Source organism: Neolamprologus brichardi, chromosome 16, assembly GCF_056152115.1.
Source record: "Neolamprologus brichardi isolate AB-2024 chromosome 16, ASM5615211v1, whole genome shotgun sequence".
In the NCBI taxonomy this organism is placed as follows: domain Eukaryota; kingdom Metazoa; phylum Chordata; class Actinopteri; order Cichliformes; family Cichlidae; genus Neolamprologus; species Neolamprologus brichardi.
Genome location: NC_142119.1, coordinates 32251422 through 32276232, shown reverse-complemented (window position 1 = coordinate 32276232; position 24811 = coordinate 32251422). Strand labels below are relative to the sequence as shown.

The window sequence follows — 24811 nt, the reverse complement described above, 5'->3', positions numbered from 1 at the left end:
TTTGGAGTCTGATCAGCTGATAAACAGCTGATATTTGATTTCTGTTTATTCTCTTAATCAGTCCTCTGTTCTCCCGCCGGAAGCTTTCTTCTCCCTGTTTCTCATTTCCAAATATTCCAGATATCTTATTGACCTGGGGTCCTGTTACTCCTCATACAGGAAGTGATTGGGTTGAAAACTTGCTGATTTTATTGAAAGAACCAGATTTAAATGTGGTTCAGGTTTTAATTGTCTTTGATGTTTTTGACTTTTTGTCAGATTTTTGTAGTTTTATCCTGTTTTTCTTCATTTTCTGGTTTTCCTGTGTGCCTTGCTGTCACCTCCAGTCTTTCTGATTATGAACCTGTGCCTGTAGTTCTCCGCTCATTCTTTGAAGTATGGATTTAGCTCCTTTGTTTGCGTGCTTGTGGTCTCAGGCTTTGATGCTTTTGGTGTTTGTTTGGGGCTTCTGGACTTGAGTCAGTCAACGCCTCTGTTTGTTTTGCCGTCCTCTCCTGCTTAGCAACCTTACCTAATATCACTAGTTTAGCGTCTGTGCTGTTGTTCAGTATATTGACAAAAGGATTGGCTCAGCTGGCTTCACACGGATATCAGCTTGAGTGGCATTCCCATTCTTAATCCATCCATAGGTTTAATATGATGTCAGCCCCCCTCTTGCAGCGATAACAGCTGCAAATCTTCTGGGAAGTCTTTCCACAGGATTGGTCACCCTGATGTTGGACGAGAAGGCCTGGCTAATTCATTCCAAAGGTCCATCCGTCAACCTAGGCATCCATCCATTCATCATCCCATATACCCATCATCCATCCATCCGTTCTGTCAGGCTGCTGGTGTGCAGTCATGTTGGAACAGGAAGGGGACATCCCCAAACTGTTCCCACAAATTTGGGAGCATGAAATTGTCCATAAAGTCTTCTTATGCTGAAGCATTGAGAGTTCCTTTCACTGGCTCTGAGAGGCTGAGCCCAGCTACTGCAAAACACCCCCACACCATGGCACAGTGCAGTCAGACAAGTACTGTTGACTATTGAACCCAGACTTCTCCATCAGACTGAGTTTGCTTCTTAAATAGCAGGTACATAATTGGCAGGAACCCTAAACCTGACCTCCAACAAGAACACAAAAACTCTGAGGGGTAGCCATCTATGTGTCATGTGATTTCACAGATAAATGTAACTGAGTATCATCCGCGTAGCAATCAGTATCAGGTTTTCTAGTAATAGTACCAAAGGGAAGCATCTACATTGTGGATTATACTTTCTGCACAGGCTTAGAACTTTACTTGCTTCAGTATAGAAGTAAAACCTCAGATATGACTGAAGGAGGGATTTTTGAATCTCCTCTCCATGTGTTTAAGCCACCTGATTGTATGACTGTACGGTCACATCACCATGCCCAGTTATTGTGGAAAACTATTATTCATGGACAGGTTGGGAGGACAGTGGTAAGGAAATATTCACCAGAACTCTGTTTGCCAGTCTGGCTTCAGAGCTGAAAGGAAACCTGGGTTTGTTCCTGTTTTCCTCAGAGGACAGTAAGTTGTCCTATCTTTGCTTCTTTTTTGGAAAGTCTTAGACCTTAGAATACCATTTTGTTTCTAGCGTATGACTCATGTGGTTTAAGGCATGTGACTGTGAATTATTACAGGGATTCATGCATCTCTTTGTTGGGTCTTGTTGAGGTAGCTTCTCTCTCAGCCTTGAGTTTGTGAAGCAGAAAGTCTAAGCTGGTCTTTCAGAGTGAGCAGCTCAGAGGTTCACACAGGTTGTTGGTCACGTGTAACCGCTCGGTGCAGTTATAAAGAATACTTAAGCCACCATGGCTCTGCCCATGTAACAACTACCAGTCGGGGGGAAGTGTACAGATCAATGGCGCCCTCTGATGGAGGGAGCTGGGCAGACTGTTTGTCTCTTCATCTTGCAGTGAAAACGTTTCAGGCCAATGATTTATTGATGCAAAAAATAACCTGATTTATAAAGTCTGTATCAGAGGAAAACTTTAAGCAGAGATTTGATGAACTATGAGTCATGGCACAGAGAATCCTGACTTTAACTCGAGGAAGAAGGTTTCCACCACGTCAGCGGGATCCACCGCCTTGTTCCAGTTTGATTACTGGTTCTTCTTTATGTCTTTCGTGATCCTCCCTGTCCAGCTAATGGTACCGCACTTATGGAGCTTTGCATGATGAGCTGCTCAGTGAAAGAAGCAAATGCAAAAAGGCCCTCAGATGTGCTGGGATGCCTCAGGTTAAGTGTGATTGTCCTGATGTTCCTGTGGGAATTAAGGTCCCGTCAACATTTGAGGTGCTGATGGTAAAGGAGGCTTCTCTCTGGGGTCTGTAACATGCTGATCCATACACTGCTCAAATAGATGCACACAACACAAATGCCCTGGGTTAACCCTGGGAAGAGTGAGGCGATCACAAAGATGCACAAATGTTAGTGAGCTTTCCAGGGATTCATTCCCAGCTGGCAGAAAAAGCCTTCTGGATCTGGGATATGGATTGGCTCTGTCATCAAAGTGCTCCAGAAAGCTCCGTCTCCTGCTGTGCTCATCATGTATGACCAAATACATCCTTCATCTCGTGGCCTTTGCGCTTTTTTTTTTTTTTTAGTCCAATTATCTGCCGGCCTTATTCAGGCCAGTCAACGTTCACTCTGTCTCACAGACTCCTTTGTGCAACCCACCTCCTCCCATCATGGCCTCTCCCTGCTCACTCAGGCTCCATTCAAGCCTCCGTCTCTATCTCCACCAGCAGAGTCTAGACTCCAGGGGGTCAAACATGACTCTGTACATCAATAAATCATGTTCACCCTGTGAAACTCCATAATTAACCTCAGTGTGTGAAGAGGACTCTCCATTTACATGCACAAACTGGAGTCTATTAGATAGATATGATACAAACCACTGCAGCACAGTACCTGTAATACCTACAGCATGTTCTAATCGCTCTAATAGGATATTATGGTCAACAGTATCGAATGCTGCACTAAGGTCTAGCAGGACAAGCACAGAGATGAGTCCACTGTCAGAGGCCATAAGAAGATCATTTGTAACCTTCACTAAAGCTGTTTCTGTGCTGTGATGAGCTCTGAAACCTGACTGAAACTCTTCAAATAAACCATTCCTCTGCATATGATCTGTTAGCTGTTTGACAACTACTCTTTCAAGGATTTTTGATATGAAAGGAAGGTTGGAGATTGGCCTATAATTAGCTAAGACTGCTGGGTCTAGAGATGCTTTTTGAGTAAAGGTTTAACTACAGCCAGCTTGAAGGCCTGTGGTACATAGCCGATTATTAGAGATAGGTTGATCATATATAAGATCGAAGAATTAATCAATGGCAGGACTTCTTTGAGCAGTTTTGTAGGAATGGGGTCTAAAAGACACGTTGATGGTTTGGAGGAAGTAATTATTGAAGTTAACTCAGAAAGATCAATTGGAGAAAAAGAGTCTAACTTAACATCAATGGTACTAAGAGTAGCTGTAGATAATATTACATCTGTGAGACTGTTCAGAAGGCAGCTCATATTCATTCATGCAGATGCAGTCTTTCGATCCCTGAAGCCTGATAACAAACACTAATTAGTTAAACTGCAGGAATGTCTGTGAATGCTTAGGAATGTTTATTTAAATGCTTTAACTAATTATTTTATTTTATTTAACTTAGATTTGTACTTTTTAAGCTCTGTCATTTAATATTTTACATTTTTTTTAATTTAAGTTGTTTCTTTTTGTAATTTCTAGCTTACCAAGCTCCACCTCCCGTGGAAACTGTGGTCAAACATGTCAAAACCTCAGTCGGGTCACATGACAGCTGTCTGTGCTTCCTGAGCTCGCACACACACACACACACACACACACACACACACACACACACACAGTTGAAACAGTGCTGAGCTTCTCATTCTCGCCGTCACCATGCTGCTGATCCTGCTCTGCTTCCACACCTTCACCTGGGGTAAGGAGCCGCCGCCAACGGCACACTAACCACAGATGAAGCAACATCCTGTGTGTGATTTTCTCCTTTAATTATGTAAATCGATTATTTTTGCTCCTGAGTCACACTTTAAAGCTCACTTTCATTTCTTCAGCTGACGGTGACTCATTTAATGGTATAACAGAGTCAGCAGTAGGTTATTCCTGATAGGTCAGTTCAGCCCTCAAATGAAAAAATGTCCTTTTTCTGTTTGCTGCGACTGTTTCAGCTTTTTAACCTTTAACCCCCAGCTGCTGGAGGGTTAAAGGTTCCTGTGAAATATGGAAGTGGGCTATAAATGCCCAAAGCTCCTGACATGACAGGAAAGGATGTGTGAAGCTTTCAAAGAGTTTATTTCAGGTTATAATCATCACTTCTGTGTTTGTTTAAATCAGCCTGTCAACATGTTTAACCTTCATTATTACTGATGCAATAAATATTCGTTCATCTGTTCACTGTAAAGACTTTTGACTCTGACACTCTCAGTCAATAAATAACTGATCTGTCCAATCAGAAAACAGACATGAAAGTGAATAAATGACAGAAATCTGATTTAATGACGTCACCACAAACATCAGGTTCACATCTGTTTAGTTTTTAAAAACGTGCCGTGTGCAGCAGACAGATGTTGTTCCTCGTTTTTGAATCTTTGTCCCTCTGAGCTCAGACGTCGTGGGGTCGATGGTTCCTGCTGTCTCTTTAATAAATCATCTGAGGCTGTGATCACACGAATAACAATAATCTGGATTATGCAGGGGTTTCTCTGGTTTGCTTTCTTCACCTTTGCAGTTGCCTCTCAGGCGCCGCCGCCTCCACAGAACGTCCAGGTGGAGAAGGGTCAGCTGACGTGGACTCCAGGGGAGCCGGACGTTACCTACACTGTGAAGTACCGCAGGTGAGACCTCACAGCCAAGGAAGGTGCTCTGTTTTAAGGTGGAGCTTCCTTTTCCTTTAGTGATTATTAAAATGAACAATAGAATTTCATCTCATGCTCCAAACTATACTCAAGATATCATTTACTGGATTTAGGTCATCACAAAAAGACAAAACAACAAACAAACAAACAAACAAACTGGATGGGTTAAATAAAACATTTTAATAAGCTAAAAACTACAGAAAGAAATTAAATAGAAATATTTTTAAAATAAAAGGAGCCCAGAACGTACCATTTGAATAATAATTTGAATTAAATAAACTACAGTAAAGATAAACATAGGTTAAAAAAGAAAAATAAAGCTAATAACAAGAAATAAAAGTAAAAATGAGAATAAAATCCATTCAAACAGAAAGTGGAAGGCTGACTGCGCCACATAACCACTTCTGTTTTTTGAACAGTTTCAGAGGTTCGTCGGTTTATCGATAAATCAGATCATTGACTGAGAATGAGTCTGCAGCTGTTATTCAATGCGGTTTTATTTATATAGCTTCAAATTAGAACAGGGGGTCCAGAAAAAGTACGATCCTGCCCAGCAGGCAGCTTTGCAAATGTGAAGGAGGGCATACAGCTGTGTTTTTCAGATCATTAAACAAATTTAAATATCAGGCAAAGATAAGACAAAATGCAGTTTCTAAATGAAGGTGTTTATTATTAAGGGAAAACTCCAACCCTACATGGCCCTGTGTAAAAAAAGGGATTGTTCCTAAAACCTAGTAACTGGTTGGGCTATCCTTAGCAGCAACTGCTGCAATCAAGCAGCGCTGACCCACTCATCTTTGGACAGTTGATGTCATTCAGCCACATTGGAGGGTTTTTGAGAATGAACCGCCTTTTTGATGCCACAGCATCTCAGTCAGATTCAGGTTCAGACAAGGCCAGTAACCAGGTCTGATTACTAGCAGACCAGCAACCACAACTTGTACTTTAGCCTGACACATTTCTTTCTTACTATTTAAACCAATACAGTGGAACCCCGACTTGGGAAATTAATCCGTTCCCGAGGGTCTTTCGTAAGTCGAAAACTTTCGTAAGTCAAAGCACCCATTGCACGTTTTGAGTGAGGCGATGCTGAACGATAGGCTATAGGCTAATTGCTAACTAGAACAACAATACGTCGTCCAAGTGGAACAGCGAAGCGCAAGTACAGAAGCTAAGGGGTTGTCAGATGATTCGGAAGGCATTGTGGGCATTGTAGGCTCAGCCAATCAGAGCCAGTGGATTTTGTTACTTGGGCATTTTGCCGTAACACGGGCAGAAATATTGCTGTTCAGTGCCTTCGTAACTTGAATTTTTCGTGAAACGGGGTCTTCGTAAGTTCCACTGTGTAGTCGTGCTGATAGATTTCTTTCATTAGATACAGCAGCAATTCTTTATCATGTGGAACAACTGAGATGTACTGTTGAAACTGCACTTCACACTGACTGAAAGGGTTGTTTCACTTGTCAGGCCTGCAAGGATCGAAGTGTAAACTGAGTTGGAAATCCCTGGCCTACAGGAAGCACGTTTACTGTATGAATTCAATGCTGTCCAGCCGAGAGATATAATCTCTCCAGCGTGTCCTGGGTCTGCCCCAGGGCCTCCTCCGGTGGGACATGCCCAGAACACTTCACCCAGGAGGCGCCCATTATTATCAGGAAGTCCTGACAATGACCCTGGCTCTGCTGGAGGTTTCTTCCTGTTAAAAGGGAGTTTTTCCTTCCCACTGTTGCCAATGCGCAGGGTATTATTGTAGGGTCTTTACTTTACAATATAAAGCGCCTTGAGGCAAATGTTGTTGTCATTTGTTGCTATATAAACAAAATTGAATTGAGTTGAATCGATTCGTTCATGTTAATGGAGAATCCTCTTCACACACTGGGGTGACTGGAGTTCCATGTAGGTATGTCCCCAGTCAATCTGAGCAATTGGGGTAGAAGAGCCTTATTTAGGTAGATGACCAAGAATGTTGGTCACTCTGATATCGCTCCAGTGTTGCTTTGTGGAGAAAGGAGTACAATTTGTGCAGCATCCCACCAATCAGGTCTGCATGGTGGAGTGATCAGACAGAAGTCACTCTTCTGTAAAAGATCCAAAGATCCACACCGGAACTCCATTAGCTCATCACGCCTCCGGACCTGAGGTTGTGGTTGTGTGTAAGACTGAGCACCTGAATAAAGAAAACCGGGAGGTGGCATGGCGGAACCTCGACCGGGCCAGCCAATGGACACGCTGGCCCGAATGGTGGTTGAGCTTGCAGCTACGTGAAGGGAGCAGGTGGTGGTGTCTCGCCGCCAGTTGGAACAGCTGCAGGACCGTTCCGAGCTCCAGATGCAACTGATATTGAGTCTGGAAGCTTGGTTGGTTCCTGTCCGACACCGCCGCCAGCCTGACCGGCGTTCCTCAATCGCATTGGGGAGGGAGACGACCCCCATGGTGTTGCGGAGGTCCATGCACAAGAGGGACCTGTTTTGCGAGCCAGCGGTCTGCGTGCTATCTGGACCAGAACAGGTCGCCCAGAACAGGGACCTGCACAGGCTGAGTTGGAGGTCTGCGCGCCATCTGAACCTGCCACATTCATGTCAGAGGTCACAGTGCAGTCTGGTCCAAGCGGCGTCCTCGGCAGAGGCCAGCGCCGTCTGAACCTGGATTGTTTACACCAGAGTTCAGCGCTTGTGGTCCAGCCTGCCAAGCTGCATGTGAGACGCGGCTTACCTCCTTGACTGCTGCGCCGTCGCTGGACACACTCGGTCGGCCCCGGACACAACTCATCCCTGCCGCTAGTCCATGGGCCACGGACGCACATGGCAAAGCCCGATTGGGCTAGGCTGGATGGCTGTCCGACCTAGGTTGGGTGTGGCCTGGGCACGGCTGCAGGGGAGGCAGAGACACACCGGACCTCCATTAACTCATAACGCCTCCCTAAGAGCGTGCCGGCACCTGAGGTTGTGGTTGTGTGTGGGGCTGCAGCTGGAAAGCTGCGACCGAGTGAGCGAACTATGTGATCTGTCATTCCTGTCGCAAGGATAAAAAATGAATTTTGGAATAAAGTTGTAACATGAAAAATTGTAGAACAAGTGAAGTGTTGTCAAGACCTTTGAGGTGCATTGTGTTCATCCTGCTGTAACCATGTTTCTGTAACACAGAACAAATTAATATATTGATAAATTACTAGCAGCGACTTTACTGCGCTGTTCTTATTATTAAATGTTGTTGATGTTTGGACAGTAGTCTGCTGTGCTCTCTCTCCACCCGCTGCAGGGATTTTATGGAGAGAATGCTGAGCAGATGTTTTCTCTGACTCGTTTCTGTTCCTCATCCTCAGATTTAACTCTGATAAATGGGAAGCTCTTCCAGCCTGCATCCAGACGCATTTCCATTCCTGCAACATATCAGCGATCGGGCCGCGCGACACTAACGACTCGCCTGAGAACAGCTGCGTGACGGTGCGTGTGCAGGCCGAGAGACGGGGGCTGAGATCTGAGGGTGTTAACGCCTGCAGCAGATACGGTGAGAAACCTCAGATATGTGTCAGCGCTGTCTGTGGGGGAAGCTGTGAGACTCGAGGTGTTAACCATCCTGACCAGAGTGTGAACCACGAGCTGCTGCTGTGCTGACGCTCGCTCTGCTCTTCCAGGTGACGTCTGCACGCCTCCGTTAAGCATTCTGACCCGGCCTGGATCACTCACCGTATTCCTTAACGATGACCACGAGCTGGCGAAGGAACACGACAGCAATGCCAAGCACATGATTTACTTTGGCAGAGAGGGAGAGAGTCCTCTGCAGGTGAGAACACGGAGTGATTCCTCCAGGTGTTTATGCTCACCTGATGTTACAGCACGTGTCACTGCTCAGAATATATCTGATATTTTTATTATTTTTTTTAAAGAAAATGTGCACATGTATCTGTCAGTGGTCAATGTGTGCAGGCAGGTCCATGCATATTTGGACAGTTTGCCTCTGCACCACCACAGAGACTAACGAACAGTCTGCGCAAACTGTTTCAGAATTACAGCTATTTTTACACAGTTCCCATTTTCAGAGACTCAAAGTGACTGAGAAGCAGTTTCGTGTCCAGATGAATCCTGCGCCTTCATTTTTAGCACTAAACTGAAGCCAGAGAGTCATGGGTCCACCACTTCAGGCTGTTACTGACTGCTAGAGATTATCAGCCACATTAAAAACTATATATATATATATATATATATATATATATATATATATATATATATATATATATATATATATATATATAAGGGGTGCAACGATACACAAAATTCACGGTTCGGTTCGATATTTTTTCGATACAAAAAAATGTTCATGCCTTTTTAATTTGTCATTTATTAAAATTATAAATATATATTTTAACTCAAAAGTACAGTTTTTAAATTTAATGTTGCTGAAACAACAAAGTAATAAAAAAAATAATCTATCTGATCGAGGAATCACTCATCTTTGGAAAAGAGAGTTTATTACAGAGAAATGTCTCTTTCCATAATAAAAGCTATACTATACGCTTCTTCTGGGCTATATTCTCAGCAGCATATTAAACATATCAGGTCCCCATAAGGAGAATCATGTGCTAACGGCTGTCTAAATGACTCGGGTAAAGTTTGTAGCATGCGTGCTTGTTGTTTTTGTCTGCTTCCACTTGTCTTTGCACTAGGATGCTATCGGGTAAATGTGCAGTCATATTCGTTGTGTTCCCACTAGTGCTGTCAGCGTTAATCTGAAATGACGTTAACGCCACAACACGGCAAATCTCCGTTAACGAGCTACCGCGGATCGCCCGTGCATGGGGCTGGACGACCAACACGTTAACGAGCTAACTGCGCTAAAACACTAGTTCCCACCAATGTAATTGAGCATTGCGTGGCACATCCAACATACTGTTTTACTTTAGTCCATGACGCGCTTACCTTCAGGGTCATACTTCACATGAAAACCAAAATAGTTCCAAACGCCAGATCTGAATGAGGGTGGGGGAGGTTCAATTTGCCATGTTGCAACGAGCTTAGCTTCTGTCTTGCTAGCTTGTGCTGCGCTCAGTGGATCTGCGCTCGACAGTGCAGCCTAGGCGGAGTAGTCGAGCGCAGATCCACTGAGCTCTCAACACAGACAGCATCGTCAGAAGAAAAGTTGATAAAATACATCAAAAATTTTGTATTGTTCGATACATATGCGTACCGAACCGAAAGCACTGTATCGAACGGTTCAATATCGATACGAGTATTGTTGCATATATGTATATATATATATATATATATATATATATATGTTTAAAATTCAGTTAGTTTGTCCACTTACTTTTAATTGTTTTGGTTAAATTATTATTTCAGACATCAGCAGCAAAAACTAAACCTGCATGTTTAACAACTGGAATCGCTCAGAGAGTCAACATTTTAAAGTTACAACAGGAGCCCAAGCAAAGTAAATATCAAGTAAATATCTTCTAATTTCATATTGTCAGGAGTATGAAGACACCATAGCCTCCTGGACCATTGAAGAGCTGGAGGAGGGGCAGCGGTACTGTGTTCAGGTGGCCTATACGGTCCACGGGGACCTCGTGGAACCACGCAGCTGCATCCAGTGTGAGGTCATCCCTGCATCAGGTAAGCTGCTCTTCTTGGTGTAACGTTCCTTTAACGCGCTCCGACTCCAACCAGAGACACAGATGTAAACGACTCCGCTGCTTTTGAATCAGCTGAAGGTTTTAAAGCTGCAGCAGTAAAATCACTGCGTCTGTTTTCTCAGAACACGTGAACAGGACGCCGATGATCGTGGGGCTGCTCGTCGGCATCGTGGTCCTCGCCATTCTTGCATTGGGATACCTCGGGTTTTTCCAAACTGAGAAAATCAAACGCTGCCTACACTTACCATGGTATGCCTCACCGGTGAGAGGCAACACTGCTGCACACACTCACCACACAGACACCAGTGGGTGCTGTATCCACTCCAAGCGTGTCAGCGGGGCACGTAAAAGAGCTGATTCGACAGTTTGAAAGCATTCTGCTCACGATTACTCAGTGTGTAAGACTGATGTGATTCTTCTTGGTGACTGGTGAGTCAATGAAATGTCCAATGGTGTTAAACACTGGAGAGTACCAGAGTTTACTCGAGAAAGAAAAGTCATTTTCTGTGGTAGAAAAACTTGTTTGACCTTGAATTTCCTGCCACATAACTGGTGGGAGTGTTACAACCAGCTCTGGTCGTCACGCCAGTTTGCTCGGCTTTTGGTTTGTCTTCCTATCAGACAGTGAGTCTCACATCTTTGTATTTACCAACAAACACGTGACATTTAACATTTAACCAACAGAACGTGAGCGGCTGAAATCTCCCAGAGTGACACTTAGACATAAGATCGGTGTTTCACTCACACTGAAACTGACACAGAGTGAAGTGAAACACACAAACAGAACCATATTTACAACACTAGTTAACTTCTGGTAAATCGGCTCCAGTCATCACTCTTGCCTCCTGGGAACTCTCTCTATCACTTCCTCTTTGTCTTCTAACTGACACCCAACCTGTGGGCCATTGACAACATTCAGCATCAACTATTTGATTTCAAACTTCAAACTCATGATCCCGTCTGACCTTCTCTTCACCTCCACTGTTCACACACACAAAGATTGCCCATCCTCCATTGGTCTTCCTGTTGACACCACGGCACAACAGTTTGAATCCACCTCCAATGATCCTGCTCTTACTTCCCCTCTATCTGTACAGCTCATAGTCCCTACATGCTTTAACTTCCTGCTCTCATGTCCACACTTCTGTCTTTCCTTCTCTCTCACTGCCTGCTAACATGCCTTCCCCCAAATCCACAAAACCCCACAACAAAGAAAAACAAAGAAAGGAAAACACTGAGCCACAAACTCTGTCAATTCTAAAAGTGTGGAAAAGTTAATAACAGGCTAAAATTCAAACATGAAACTAAAACAGAGAGCATACTGAACCGGAAACCTTTCAGCATCCTCTCGGTTCAAAGGCACTATCAAGCTGAGCTAACCAGCAGTGCAGCACCAACATCACAGCTAAAAACACTCTGATTGGTTCTCTGCTTCTCAGTTTGACATTCACAAGAAATTGTGTTTCACAAAGTAGTTTATGTGTTCCTCCTTAAAGAAGGAGCCGTTTTTATAAGCTGACCATTAAAAGTTTTAAAGCCCATGAGTTTGTCAGCGCTGAAGATGGTCAAGAGGAAAAGAAAACCAGAAAACCTGGGATCACGCCTCAGATATGGAACAATTCAAAATTGGGAACCGAAAGAAGGTAAGGTGCTTTAACACTGGGAAATAAGACAAGAAACACACAAAAACAATCACAGCTAAAAGTGAAAATGAGTAAAAAAAGGTAAAAACCTAAACAAAATAAATTAACATCACATTAAATATTCTTTTATGGAAATGGCTGTGATAGACACACGGTGTTCAGTTCAGTTATTTATGACAACAGTGCTCGTCTCAAGGCTCTTATATTGTAAGAGGAGGGAGACGTGAGCGTCCTCCGCCTGTGAAACTGTGTTGGGGGATGTGTCCTTGCTGCACCTGTTGTTAGTTTCATTAACACCAAAGCAGCTGAACCTGACTAACACCTCTGATACTGAACTAATCAGATCAATATCCCAAAGTTTCACTGACTTGATGTTGAACTGCTCCTCTATTTTGTAACATTTTCTGAGCAGTGTACACCAGACACACTAAAGGCTGCCGGTCACATTAACACTATAAACTGATGTTTTCTGCTTGTGTGATTACAGATGCAGTGAGAGTCGTGTTTCCCAGGCTGCTAATGGTGACATCCAGAAGCCTTCAGCAGGCAGCAGGTAGAGGACGTTCAAGAAGTTGTGCTGCTGTCCAAGACGACGTCTTACTTCTTAAACCTAAACACACAAACTTCTCAAAACAGAGTCTGATGGAGGACTTTAGTATGGCAGAGCTTGTGTGTTTCCTACAAACTGGACTATCAGATGAAGCGTGACATCCAGAGATGTTAAACAGAGTTTTCAGATTATTTTCGTGGGCTGCTGGGATGTATGCGTTTGGACCGTGATGAGGGGAAAACAAGATTTCTGAAGTAATGTAATAGGATAGGTTAAAAAAGCTGATATCAGAGTCTGCTCGACTGCAGGAGGACGTCGTCTCCTGAGAAGCAGTTTAGAGGATTCTGACTATCCTGGTAAGACAGCTGACAAAGCAGGAGATGGGACCTGGAGTAGCAGCTGTTTATGTACCTAATCTATGTTTACGTCACCGAGTTTTTGTTATGTAGCTTTAAAACATGAATTCTAGACAAACAGATATGGATTTTGAGGATTATTGCTAACACTGATGTCTGAATGCCTTCAAATATGTTGTCAAAGTTGAAATGCTTGAGATTAATAAAACATGTTTGGCCACAGTTTATGGACATGAACTTATATCAGTAATGTTTAACTTTTTTATTAGAGGATATCATCAGTTCTGCTCTACTGGAGACGAGTGTAAGCATTTACAATATGATCTAATATCAGCCTTCACTGATGGCTCTCTAACAGCTACAGCAGAGTCACTCTTTACAAAATACGACACTTGGCAATGCAAATATGACAATGACCGTGGAATGCATATGCGGCAAGAAATGCCGATCCTGCGGCTCCAACAGGCCAGGATGAGGTGTGAGCAGAAGGTGTTGGCATCACAGCGCGCAGAAAACATGCCTGGTGAGACAAAGGAGGAACCAGACCCAGAGTCACCCCACAGTGTCCGGAGCCTCCAGGTGATGCATGCCCTCGAAGCTCACAGGTCATCAGAACATCGTCGGGTGAAGTGGCCTCAAGCTAGCAAGGAGAAGGCGTGACTCCAGTTCGATGAAGACGTTGATACCATCTTGCAAGCAACTGCCAAAGGACAAGTTGAACAATGCCTAAAGACAAGGACCACAGTGATAGTCAGCCTACCTGTAGAGAGGTTTGGACAAGAGGAGAAGCGGACAGCAAAGCCTCTCTACACCTCAAACAACGAAGCCAACAAGATAGATCAGCTAAGGCAAGAACTGAAGAGCCTAAGGCAGCAGTTCAAGGTGGCGAGTGAAAAAAAACACTGCTCTGTACCCAGTGTTGGGGAGTAACGGAATACATGTACCGCCGTTATGTATTTAAAATACAAAATATGAGTAACTGTATTCTGTTACAGTTACCGTTTAAAAAGGTGGTATTTAGAATACAGTTACTTTGTTGAAATAAATGGATTACACGGCGGTACTTCCCTGTTTCATATTGTGGCGGGTCAGGACTGTTCGGGTTTTGTTTGACAGCTACGTTCTGTTGTTCCAGGTGGCAGCGTTACGGTTGCCATGGTTACAGGGTGACACTCTCTCTGCGTGTTTCCTGGGTGAGAGAGCCCTTTTTGTTGTGTTGTTGTGCTAAGCTAACAGGCAGAATGCTACAGGTATAGCTCGAAAGAATGTAGCATCATAGGCAGTGTAGTCCGTGCTGCAGGGAGAATGGACTGCCATACACGTTATGTGTCTGTGAGCGAGGGAGGGAGAAAAAGGAAAAGTACGAGCTGTCATGAGCAAAAACGGGAGCTGGAAGCATGTAAATATAATAATAACCACTGCAGCCAAGAAGAGTGCCTGACGAGCCCAGTTGTAAGTAAGCTATTAAGACTCGACTGTACACCATGTTCGTGTTTTCCTCTGAAACAATAAGTTCTGTTGGTGCAGCCTTTCAACGCCTCTCTCTGTCTCTCGCTAGCAAAGTTGACCCAGACAACAAAGTAAAGCTAGTTTTCGGCTACGAGCCCGACACAGAACCCACCGTATTAGCCAGAGGTCCCTTTACTACGGATCGGAGCCGCGGACCTTCAGTAACAGTAATAAATCACAGCAATAGTACATTCATGTAGTTGTAAACAGCATGATAATATATTAAGTAATCCAAAGTATTCCGTTACGTTACTCTCATTGAGTAACGTAACGGAATACGTTACAGAATACATTTTGGGGCATGTATTCTGTAATCTGTAATGGAATACATTTTAAAAGTAACCTTCCCAACACTGTCTGTACCGTAACATGGTGACATCAACAACACTGGACATTTAAACCTGCGTCAGCAAAATCCATCCATCATCCATCATCCATCCATCCATTATCCATCATCCATCCTTTTCCTCTAATCCATTTTCAGAGTTGCTGCAGGTGCACATTAGAAGAAAACTTAGGAAGATTATACTAAAATACATGATTATTGTTACTCTTACTAGAGTAATTTTTAGAAATCCTCTGATAAGCATCCTCTAAAAGGGTTTAAAGTCGCCCATTGTTTTCTGTCTTCTTGCTGCAGCAGATGGACACTAGCAGAACAGTCTGTGTTCAGTACACATAGAAGGCCACTAGATGGCAGAATAGACAGACACGGAGATGATAGGAGGGGAGGAAGAGGAGGTATGAGGCAGCTCTGCAGGAGAGATGAGGAAGATAGCTCAGTCAATGATCAGTTTATTATCAGGTCAACAGGTTAATTCATGGATGTAAACAGGAAGTGATGTCAGTGTCCTCGCCTCTGGCCCTCGAAACTTCAAAGAAAATTTCCAAACCAAGAAGAACGCGAGTACAGACATTCACCAGACTGCTGCACATTAGTGATAATGAGCTCTGATTTGGATTTAAAAAGCAGTTAGAAGAAGACTTCTATTCATGAAGAAATCAGAAGAAATCAGTTGCAGCTGAGGACAGCACACCTTCACAGGAAGGGTAAGAGACCAACAGAGACACAGACAGAGTCATACAGAGACAGTTTAGTGCTTATCAGTGTGATGATAGATGTGACTGAACCTAAGCAAACTAAGGTCTGCTGTTTTTCTGCTGGAAAATAAATCATGTATAAAAAATGACAACTGAGTGAAAGACTAAAACTAAATGAAACCTTTAATTTTTGGGACAGACAGGTCCTCTACCATCCACCAGGAGGAGCTGCAGCATCTATTGCCCTGTCATGTTCAGGGTGGGGGACAGAACTACTTCACTATGCAGTCCTGTCAGCGGCTCAGACTGATGTTTCCATCGGTCTCTGAGTCAAACCGAGCTCCTACACTCACTATGTGCCCAGAAATAGTCTCACTCTGCACAGAGAGAAAGAGTGCAAGCAAAATTATGCAAACTGTGTGAAATGTGCACACTGATTAGTTTTGCTCTCATAGTTATGGATCTGCTAGTACATAGGTGTCAAACTCTGGCCCGTGGGCCAAATTTGGCCCGTAGCCTAATTACACGCGAAGCCATACAAAATTACTATTAGAGCTGGCCTGCTGGTATTATACAGTTCATGTACTGCTAATACTACAATTCCCAGAATGCTCTGTTGGTGTTTTGGCGCGTCAGTCACGACAGGACCCATTAGCACCCTCTCCTCTGTTGACCATAGTCATAGCAACCATGCAAATACTGCCATGCTACCTATCCCAAAATGGCAAAAAGAAAGGCAGAAAACAGGAGCTTTCTGGACAGGTGGGAGAATATGATGAAAATTTGATACCTGTATATACCTGTATATACGAACCTTGGCTGCCTGTATTTATAGGAACACCTTGTGTCTTTCTTTTATATTTTATTTTCCCTTGCTGTAAGAGCTCTGGAACACCGAAATTTCTCATCTGTGGGATAATAAAGGTTTATTCTATTCTATTCTATTCTATTCTATTCTATACCTTGAGTACATTTCTGACCCTGTACTTGAGTAAAGAAGAATCATAAGTACTTTAAGGAGTATTTTAAAAAACAAACAAACATGAATTTGTTTGTATACAGAGGTACCAAAAAAGTGCAGCGGGTCCTTCTGTCGGGTAGTCCAGTTTACTGAAGAACACCTCAGGCTGTCAGGTTAAAACAGTCGTGTTTTCGTAGCGTAAACGCTGGCCCGCCTCTCAAAGCCTACGCTCTATCTGCTATTCGCGAACAGAGATACGCAAGTTTCTCCATGACTGCAGCTGTCAGTCAAAGCTGTGATAGCGTTACACCCCAATTTAACATCACCGCGGTAGGAGTTAGAATCAAACTTATGGGAAAGGAGACCCCTTGGACATCAATCAGCGTGGTGAGAGCTATTGATAACAAAAGACAGAATCTTTGGGAAAAAAAATATCTGAGGAGGTGGGGTTTATGACCTATACTGCAGCCAGACACCAGGGGGCGATAGAGACGTTTACATTTTGGCTTCATTTTTGGGGAGCTGTCGCATCGTCCATGTTTTCTACAGTCACGGGCTGTATCCCAATTCAGGGCCTGCAGCCTTAAAGGCCGCATTTTAAGGCCGATTACGTCACAGCGACGCAACGAAGGCTGTCCCAATTCGAAGGCGGCCCTCAAATGCGTCCTTCATTTCCCTGAATTTTAAGGATGTGGCGGTGTAGACTTCGTGGCCCAACATATCCCAGAATGCACAGCACGGCGGTGGGTGTGGATAATTTTGCTGAAAAAAAACGGCGGATGAGGGGCACCCGAAGAGTAAACTTTAAGTAAGTACTGAATATTATGTCACTTATTTATGTGCAAATGTTTAATAACGAAGAACATTAAAACACTGCTGTTGGCCACATGTCGGCAAAGTCATGTGACATTAGTGACGTTTTTACTAACTTGGTTTTAAAGCCTTTACTTTAAAATATAGAATAGAATAGAATTCAACTTTATTGTCATTGCACATGTCACAGGTACAGGGCAACGAAATGCAGTTTGCATCCATCCAGAAGTGCTTTAGCCATGATTAGGGATGGGTACCGGTATCCGGTGCCATGATGGCACCAGTTCTGACATAAACGGTAGTAACCAGACCGAAAAGCAGAGGTGCTTTATTTTGGTGCTTTTATTTTCCTGAGCTGTGATACACTTTAGATTCTAGCCAATCATTTTACGTTTCCGAGGATAGTAGGCGGGTCCAGGTACGTTCTTTTAGAGCAGAGTTACAGATTAAAAACACCCAAGGCGAAGCGGTCGAAAGTCTGGCTGTACTTCACAGCAAAAGATGCAAACTCAGCAGCCTGCAACAAGTGCTTTAAGCTGATACTGTGATACTGTCAAAGAAGGTAACACCTCAAATCCGATGAAACACCTGGCGACGCATAGCGTTTTTTTTAAAAGCCGAAAAATGCGCCATATTTGATAGCTTGCTGCGAGACCTCACACCGTGCACATGTACTGTGGTGCCTGTTATCGGACCCGGAGTTAGCAACATCCCCCAAAAACCCGAAGAGGAGAGTCCTGGCCCCTAGCCCTGCCAGTGTAGCAGAAATTATGAGGATGATGATGCAGCAGCAGCCGTTCTTCTCTGCGTGAGTAGCTTAATGTTGTTTGTGTGTAATTTACGTTGAGTAGGCTAACCACGTTATTACATTAATGCATGTAAGGTGAACTAGCAAACATCATCGTAGCTACATGCGGCTGTCTTCTTGTTTGATGGCAGATACTCCCTTCACCCTGGCCAAAAAGGCTAAAATGACCAAAGAAAAAGTGGAAAACAGTTAAACATGAGAGGTTTTTGGACAAAGTTTGTGTTTTTTCCATTGTTTAAGCATTGCTTCCAGCCAAGAGTGATACCATATATGCCCTATAGCTGCAGAAAAGGCTAACATTGTTATCTTTTTACAAAAAAACAGCTGAACATGAGAGGTTTTTGGACCAATTTTGTGTTCTCCATTCTTTAAGCACAGGTTTGAGCACCGTTTAAGCATCGGCACCGTTTCAAAAGTACCGGTTTGGCACCGGTATCGGATAAAACCTAAACGATACCCATCCCTAGCCATGATATAGATATATTACAATATATATTAGCAATAATATAGATATGTAAGTATATTACAGATGAAGAGTCCATGTGATGGGTGACTGGGGTCTTTGATGATTTTCCCAACCCTTTTCAGACACCGCTTCCTGTAGATGTCCTTTATGGCAGGAAGTGGTGCTCCAGCGATGCGCTGGGCAGTTTTCACGACCCTCTGCAACGCCTTCCGGTCCGAGGCAGAGCAGTTCCCGTACCAGACTGTTATATAGTTGGTCAGGATGCTCTCGATGGTGCAGCGATAGAAGTTCACCAGGATGTCTGAGGACAGGTGGTTCTTCCTCAGAGTCCTCAAGAAGAAGAGGCGCTGGCGAGCCTTCTTGACCAGCTTGGAGCAGTTGGTCGTCCAGATGAGATCCTCGGAGATGTGGACTCCCAGGAACTTGAAGCTGCTCACACACTCCACAGCCGTCCCCTTAATGTGGATGGGTGGATGTGGGTCAGCATCCCTCCTGTAGTCCACGATGAGCTCCTTGGTCTTCTCAGTGTTAAGCAGCAGGTTGTTTCTGTCGCACCACTCAGCCAGACGATCCACCTCCTCCCCGTAGGCGGCCTCATCGTTGTCACTGATGAGGCCAATCACCGTGGTGTCATCTGCAAACTTAATGATGGTGTTGGAACCATCAGCAGGTCTGCAGTCGTGGGTGAAGAGGGAGTAGAGGAAAGGGCTCATCACACAGCCTTGTGGTACACCGGTGTTCATTGTGATTGTAGATGAGCAGTGGTTATCCAGCCGGACATGTTGGGGGCGGTTGGTCAGGAAGTCCAGTAACCATTTGCAGATGAGGGAACTGATGCCCAGGTCTGTCAGTTTCCTGATGAGTTGTGAGGGGTGGATTGTATTGAACGCTGAACTCGAGTCTATAAACAGCATTCTGGCGTAGGTGTTGTTGTTGTCCAGGTGTGAGAGGACAGTGCAGTGTGATGGAGACTGCATCCTCTGTGCTCCTGTTCTGGCGGTATGCGAATTGGTGGGGGTCCAGGGTGGGGGGGAAGACAGGATTTGAAGTGTGCTAGGACCAGCTGCTCTAAGCACTTAGTGATGATGGGGGTGAGTGCTACTGGGCGGTAGTCATTGAGGCTAGATGGGTTGGAGTTTTTGGGTATCAGGACGATGGAGGTGGATTTGAAGCAGGCCGTTCAATAGCTGACCTTAATCTTACAGAGAATGATCAAAGCTCATGTAGAAACAAACAAACAAATGAACAAAAGATTTTCTCCTTCATAATAATAATAATAATAATAATACATTTTATTTTAAAGCGCCTTTCAAAACAGTCAAGGTCACTGTACACTTAAAAGCAACATAAAAGCAAGAAGTTTACAGAATCATAAAAGCGTAAGACATAAACAAATAAAATAGGAGAGTGGAAAGGTTATGTGGGATAAGCTATTTTGAACAAGTGGGTTTTGAGTTTGGACTTAAAGAGAGAGAAGGAAGAGATTTTTCTTAAATCAGGAGGTCGGGAATTCCAGAGTCGTGGAGCAGCTGAAAGCCCTGCTCCCCATGGTTGCAAGACGGGGGGAAGGGACGGAGAGTGAAAGGGAAGAAGAAGATCTGAGACAAAGAGATGGGGCGGTGATCTTAACCAGGTCAGAGAGATATGGAGGAGAGAGATGATGAAGCTGCTGCAGGACAGGAGTGATGTGGTGGACAGAAGGGGTCCTGGTGATGATACGGGCAGCTCTGTAGCAGCAGTTCTGGACGCGTTGGAGCTTGTGGATGGATTTTTGAGTAAGACCAAAAAGAAGTGAATTACAATAATCAATCCGGGAAGTAACAAGGCTGTGGACAAGAATGGCAGTGGCATGTGGGGTGAGAAAAGGACGGAGACGATTAATGTTGCGTAATTGACAATATGCAGACCGAGTAACATTATTAATGTGTGAATTGCCTTGAGGCGACTTTTGTTGTGATTTGGCGCTATATAAATAAAATTGAATTGAATTGAAAGATCGAGTACTGTCGAGGATGACACCCAAACTTTTCACAGAGGAAGAAATGAAGACCGGTGAGTTATTGATAGCAATAGAGAAACGGTTGGGTCTGGATAATGTTGATTTAGTTTTCATCCAATTTCATTTCTGTCAAACAAAGCTGTATGAAACGTTTCCAGCTGCTAGGCAACCTGGGCAGCGCGACGGAGGCTGGACCGCCCATTTCACAAGCCTCGCACTTCCGGCCTTAGTGGTCTTTGAGTACGCGGCCCTTGTGGACCGTTAAGGCTGCAGATCCTGAATTGGGATAATTCAATTCAATTCAATTTTATTTATATAGCGCCAAATCACAATAAAAGTCGCCTCAAGGCGCTTCATAGATACAGAGAAAAACCCAACAATCATATGACCCCCTATGAGCAGCACTTTGGCGACAGTGGGAAGGAAAAACTCCCTTTTAACAGGAAGAAACCTCCGGCAGAACCAGGCTCAGGGAGGGGCGGGGCCATCTGCTGCGACCGGTTGGGGTGAGAGAAGGAAGACAGGATAAAGACATGCTGTGGAAGAGAGACAGAGGTTAATAACAGATATAATTCAACACAGAGAGGTCTGTTAATACATAGTGAGTGAGAAAGGTGACTGGAAAGGAAAAACTCAATGCATCATGGGAATCCCCCGGCAGCCTACATCTATTGCAGCATAACTAAGGGAGGATTCAGGGTCACCTGGTCCAGCCCTAACTATATGCTTTAGCAAAAAGGAAAGTTTGAAGCCTAATCTTAAAAGTAGAGATAGTGTCTGTCTCCTGAATCCAAACTGGAAGCTGGTTCCACAGAAGAGGGGCCTGAAAACTGAAGGCTCTCCCTCCCATTCTACTTTTAAATACTCTAGGAACAACAAGTAGGCCTGCAGAGCGGGAGCGAAGTGCTCTAATAGGGTGATATGGTACTACAAGGTCATTAAGATAAGATGGGGCCTGATTATTTAAGACCTTGTATGTGAGGAGCAGGATTTTGAATTCTGGATTTAACAGGAAGCCAATGAAGGGAAGCCAAAACAGGAGAAATATGCTCTCTCTTTCTAGTCCCTGTCAGGACTCTTGCTGCAGCATTTTGGATTAGCTGAAGGCTTTTCAGTGAGTTTTTTGGACATCCTGATAATAATGAATTGCAGTCGTCCAGCCTGGAAGTAATAAATGCATGAACTAGTTTTTCAGCGTCACTCTGAGACAGGATATTTCTAATTTTAGAGATGTTGCGCAAATGGAAGAACGCAGTCTTACATATTTGTTTAATATGTGCGTTGAAGGACATATCCTGGATACAGCCATTGTGTCTGTCACTACCCGATCCATACCGGATACCCGATCCGTACCATGCATGTGCGAACGGTGTCTACTTCCAGTCTAAGAATTTTACCATAGTTACAGGTCAGAGTATCTGTTAAGATGTTAAGGATAATACGTATCTCTTAAAATGTTTGCAATAATGAAGCATTTCAATATAATGTAGACAAAAACGAAAAATAAAAAGATAGTTACGTAGCAGGACTCCCCGATCCGTACCGCGCATGTGCAGATGTTTTCTTCTTCTTCTGTTTGTTTAATGGGAGTTTACTCCCCAGTGTACGAGGACACCGCCACCTGCTGACCGAGCGAATGAACCCTATTGTAAACTGAATTGGCGTCATTACAAACGTGTGTTAAATTTGATTTAGTGATAGTCGAGTGTGTTTATACTCGTCTGTGAAGAGGATTGTTGGAATAGTGATGATGATGTCCGCTACCACTGTCAATTGTCAGTAAACACTTCATCTGGCTGCTGAATCTTCACGTGAGATATTACAAAGTCTGTATTATTAACTCTGTAATTAGGCGCCATTCTTCTTATTTTACGGCGCTGTTGTTAAATCGGGGGACGCTCTCTGTTGAGGAGAAAAGCATGAATTTGTTTGTAAACCAATTATATATTGTTTAAATGTCCCGGTAGTCGAAAAGGAGGCAGAGCTGTTGAGAAATGCTAGGAGCTAAATGGGCGCTAACCGTGTCACTCGATTACATTAACTGTCGTAACGTTGACTAATAGAGGAAGTGACATAAGATTTGCGCATACGTGGTACGGATCGGGTTTCCGGTACGGATCGGGTAGTGACAGTAGTGACAGTAGTGACAGTAGCTGTGTCCAAATTCATGGGCTGCATCCTCCTGAGGCCACATTTGTAGACCGATTACATCACAGCGACGCGCCGAAGGCTGTCCAAATTCGTAGACTGCTCCGAATGCAGCCGACAAATGCGTCCTCCTTTTCCCCGAATTTGAAGGATGGGTCGGGTGTGTCCTTCCTGGCCCACCATATCCCAGAATTCATAGCGCGGCCCAGCCAAACTCCAGTTTCCGGCAATGGCGGCCGCTACTAAGTTTTAATATTACTCTTACTGTTAGAGTAAATTGTTAAATGTTGTCATTTCTATGCTTACCATCTCTACTGTTTGACTCTCATGAAAGGTTCCTCCCCAGATTCTCGAGGTTCTGGGTGGGGGGCTGTAGTCTTTTATTCCAGACACATCCTTGTGCTTTTTGATGTAAGCTTCCTGCGTTTACGACCCTTTGGTCAGCAGGAGGTCACACACACACACACACACACACACACACACACACACACACACATACACATACATACATACATACAGTGCCTTGTCTTTGTAACCAAGGGGGGCTATGAGGGGAGGTACTATTGTTTTGTGTGAACTGTTTCTCAATAAAAGGCAGCGAGAGGAGGCCGGATTTGGGGTAATTTCGTGGTAGACATCAACGAGGCCTCCCTTGCAAGTGAAACGATTGATCGCTGTTGCCTTGTTCTTCTTTCACGGGAATAAGTCCTGGATACAGCGGGGTCTGAGTTTAGACCCAACACTTACTAATCTTTCTGGGTCACAAAATAAACTTTTAACTTATTTGGGTGTGTAAACTTCAAATATCTGCTCGGTTTATCAAGATATCGCATATTTGCAAAAGTGCTCCGACGTTTTCGGAGACGTCTGTTACCCACCCGCTCGATAGCTAGCCGGGAGCTCGAGGGTCACTAGAGCCGGCTAAAATTAGCTGACTCTGAAATCTAACATTAAAAATATTTCAATTCAGGAGGAAACATTTTCACCGGGAACAAAAACAGCAGGTTAATCCGTGGAGATCCTGAAGGCTGCTCCAAAAGTGATCAGATTAGATTTTAAGTATTTGTTCAGTTCTCTTCCAAACCCAGCAGCTGTCAGTTGTAATTTTTAAGTGTTTACTAAAATAAAAATAAAAGCGTTATAACATCTCACCTGTTATAATTTTTAATCAGGCATACATGTGTACTATTTTTATTAATAGAGAGATTAAGCTTGTGTTTCGCTCATTTAGTCATTGTGCTTAACTATATGAAGCTTATTAGACATTATCAAACAGATGATGTGTAAGCGACGTGTAGCACATTTTGCCAAAGTGCTTAAGATAATTTTTTAATTATCTTTTTTTCATTAAAAAAATCTACTACATCATGTATAATTTTTTTTATGTCATGTGTAATTTCCATTGCAGATATTAATCACAGTTAAATCAAACTCCAGAGCTGTGGTGTCATCAAGTACGCTGTTGTACATAAATCGCGCTGCGTTGCCGAGAACGCGAGTACGGACTCGAGCACTCGAGAATTGAGAAATGGCCTTAATGAAAATGTAACCAAACTGTTTATCAGGGGAAAGTATAGCCTGACATTAGTTGGTAAATTGTTAACTTTTAACCAGCTGTTATTGTTGTCAGCTGTCTGGAAACAGCAGGGTCACGTCCGATCTGCTGATAATAAGTAATAGTCACAATATCAGGAGTAAATGAGCACGTTTATGCACATTTCCATGTGTTAGAGACTTCAGCTTGAGGAGGAAGAGGGTGGGATTTGATTAAGGTGCCGGTGGCGTAGTCCCTTTCGTTCATATTCTGGTTTCTTTGGTGAAGGCTTCCCCTTCTCAGATGATCAAACAAGTATGATGCAGGTATGAATCTAGCTGTCCGTCCACAGTATGCAAACACCTACAGTTGCTCTTGTCCTCTGCCTTTGGTGTACTCCAGCCTGATGCGTAAAATGTGATAAGGCTGAGCGGCAGGGTGCAGTTTCCAGATATCTTTG

General features: G+C 43.8%; 1 protein-coding gene across 2 annotated transcripts; it reads left to right on the top strand.

Moving 5' to 3' along the window:
- Nucleotides 1-3870: 3870 nt before the first annotated feature.
- Nucleotides 3871-13285, top strand: LOC118454801 (uncharacterized). Of its 2 annotated transcripts, XM_087830023.1 has the most exons (7): nt 3871-3960; nt 4768-4873; nt 8217-8401; nt 8529-8677; nt 10362-10503; nt 10646-10772; nt 12654-13285. In XM_087830023.1, coding segments are annotated over exons 1-7 (750 nt in total). In that variant the 5' UTR covers nt 3871-3920; the 3' UTR covers nt 12655-13285. The 2 variants fall into 2 exon arrangements, with proteins under 2 accessions (XP_087686149.1, XP_087686148.1); XM_087830022.1 differs by lacking the exon at nt 12654-13285 and having other exon boundaries at nt 10646-10893.
- Nucleotides 13286-24811: the final 11526 nt, after the last annotated feature.

Excerpts from the sequence above, each read along its gene's own strand:
- LOC118454801 (XM_087830022.1), top strand. The coding sequence starts at position 3,921 with ATGCTGCTGATCCTGCTCTGCTTCCACACCTTCACCTGGG. Across the intron at positions 4,874-8,216 it reads TACACTGTGAAGTACCGCAG|ATTTAACTCTGATAAATGGG; the intron begins GTGAGACCTCAC and ends CCTCATCCTCAG. Across the intron at positions 8,402-8,528 it reads TAACGCCTGCAGCAGATACG|GTGACGTCTGCACGCCTCCG; the intron begins GTGAGAAACCTC and ends CTGCTCTTCCAG.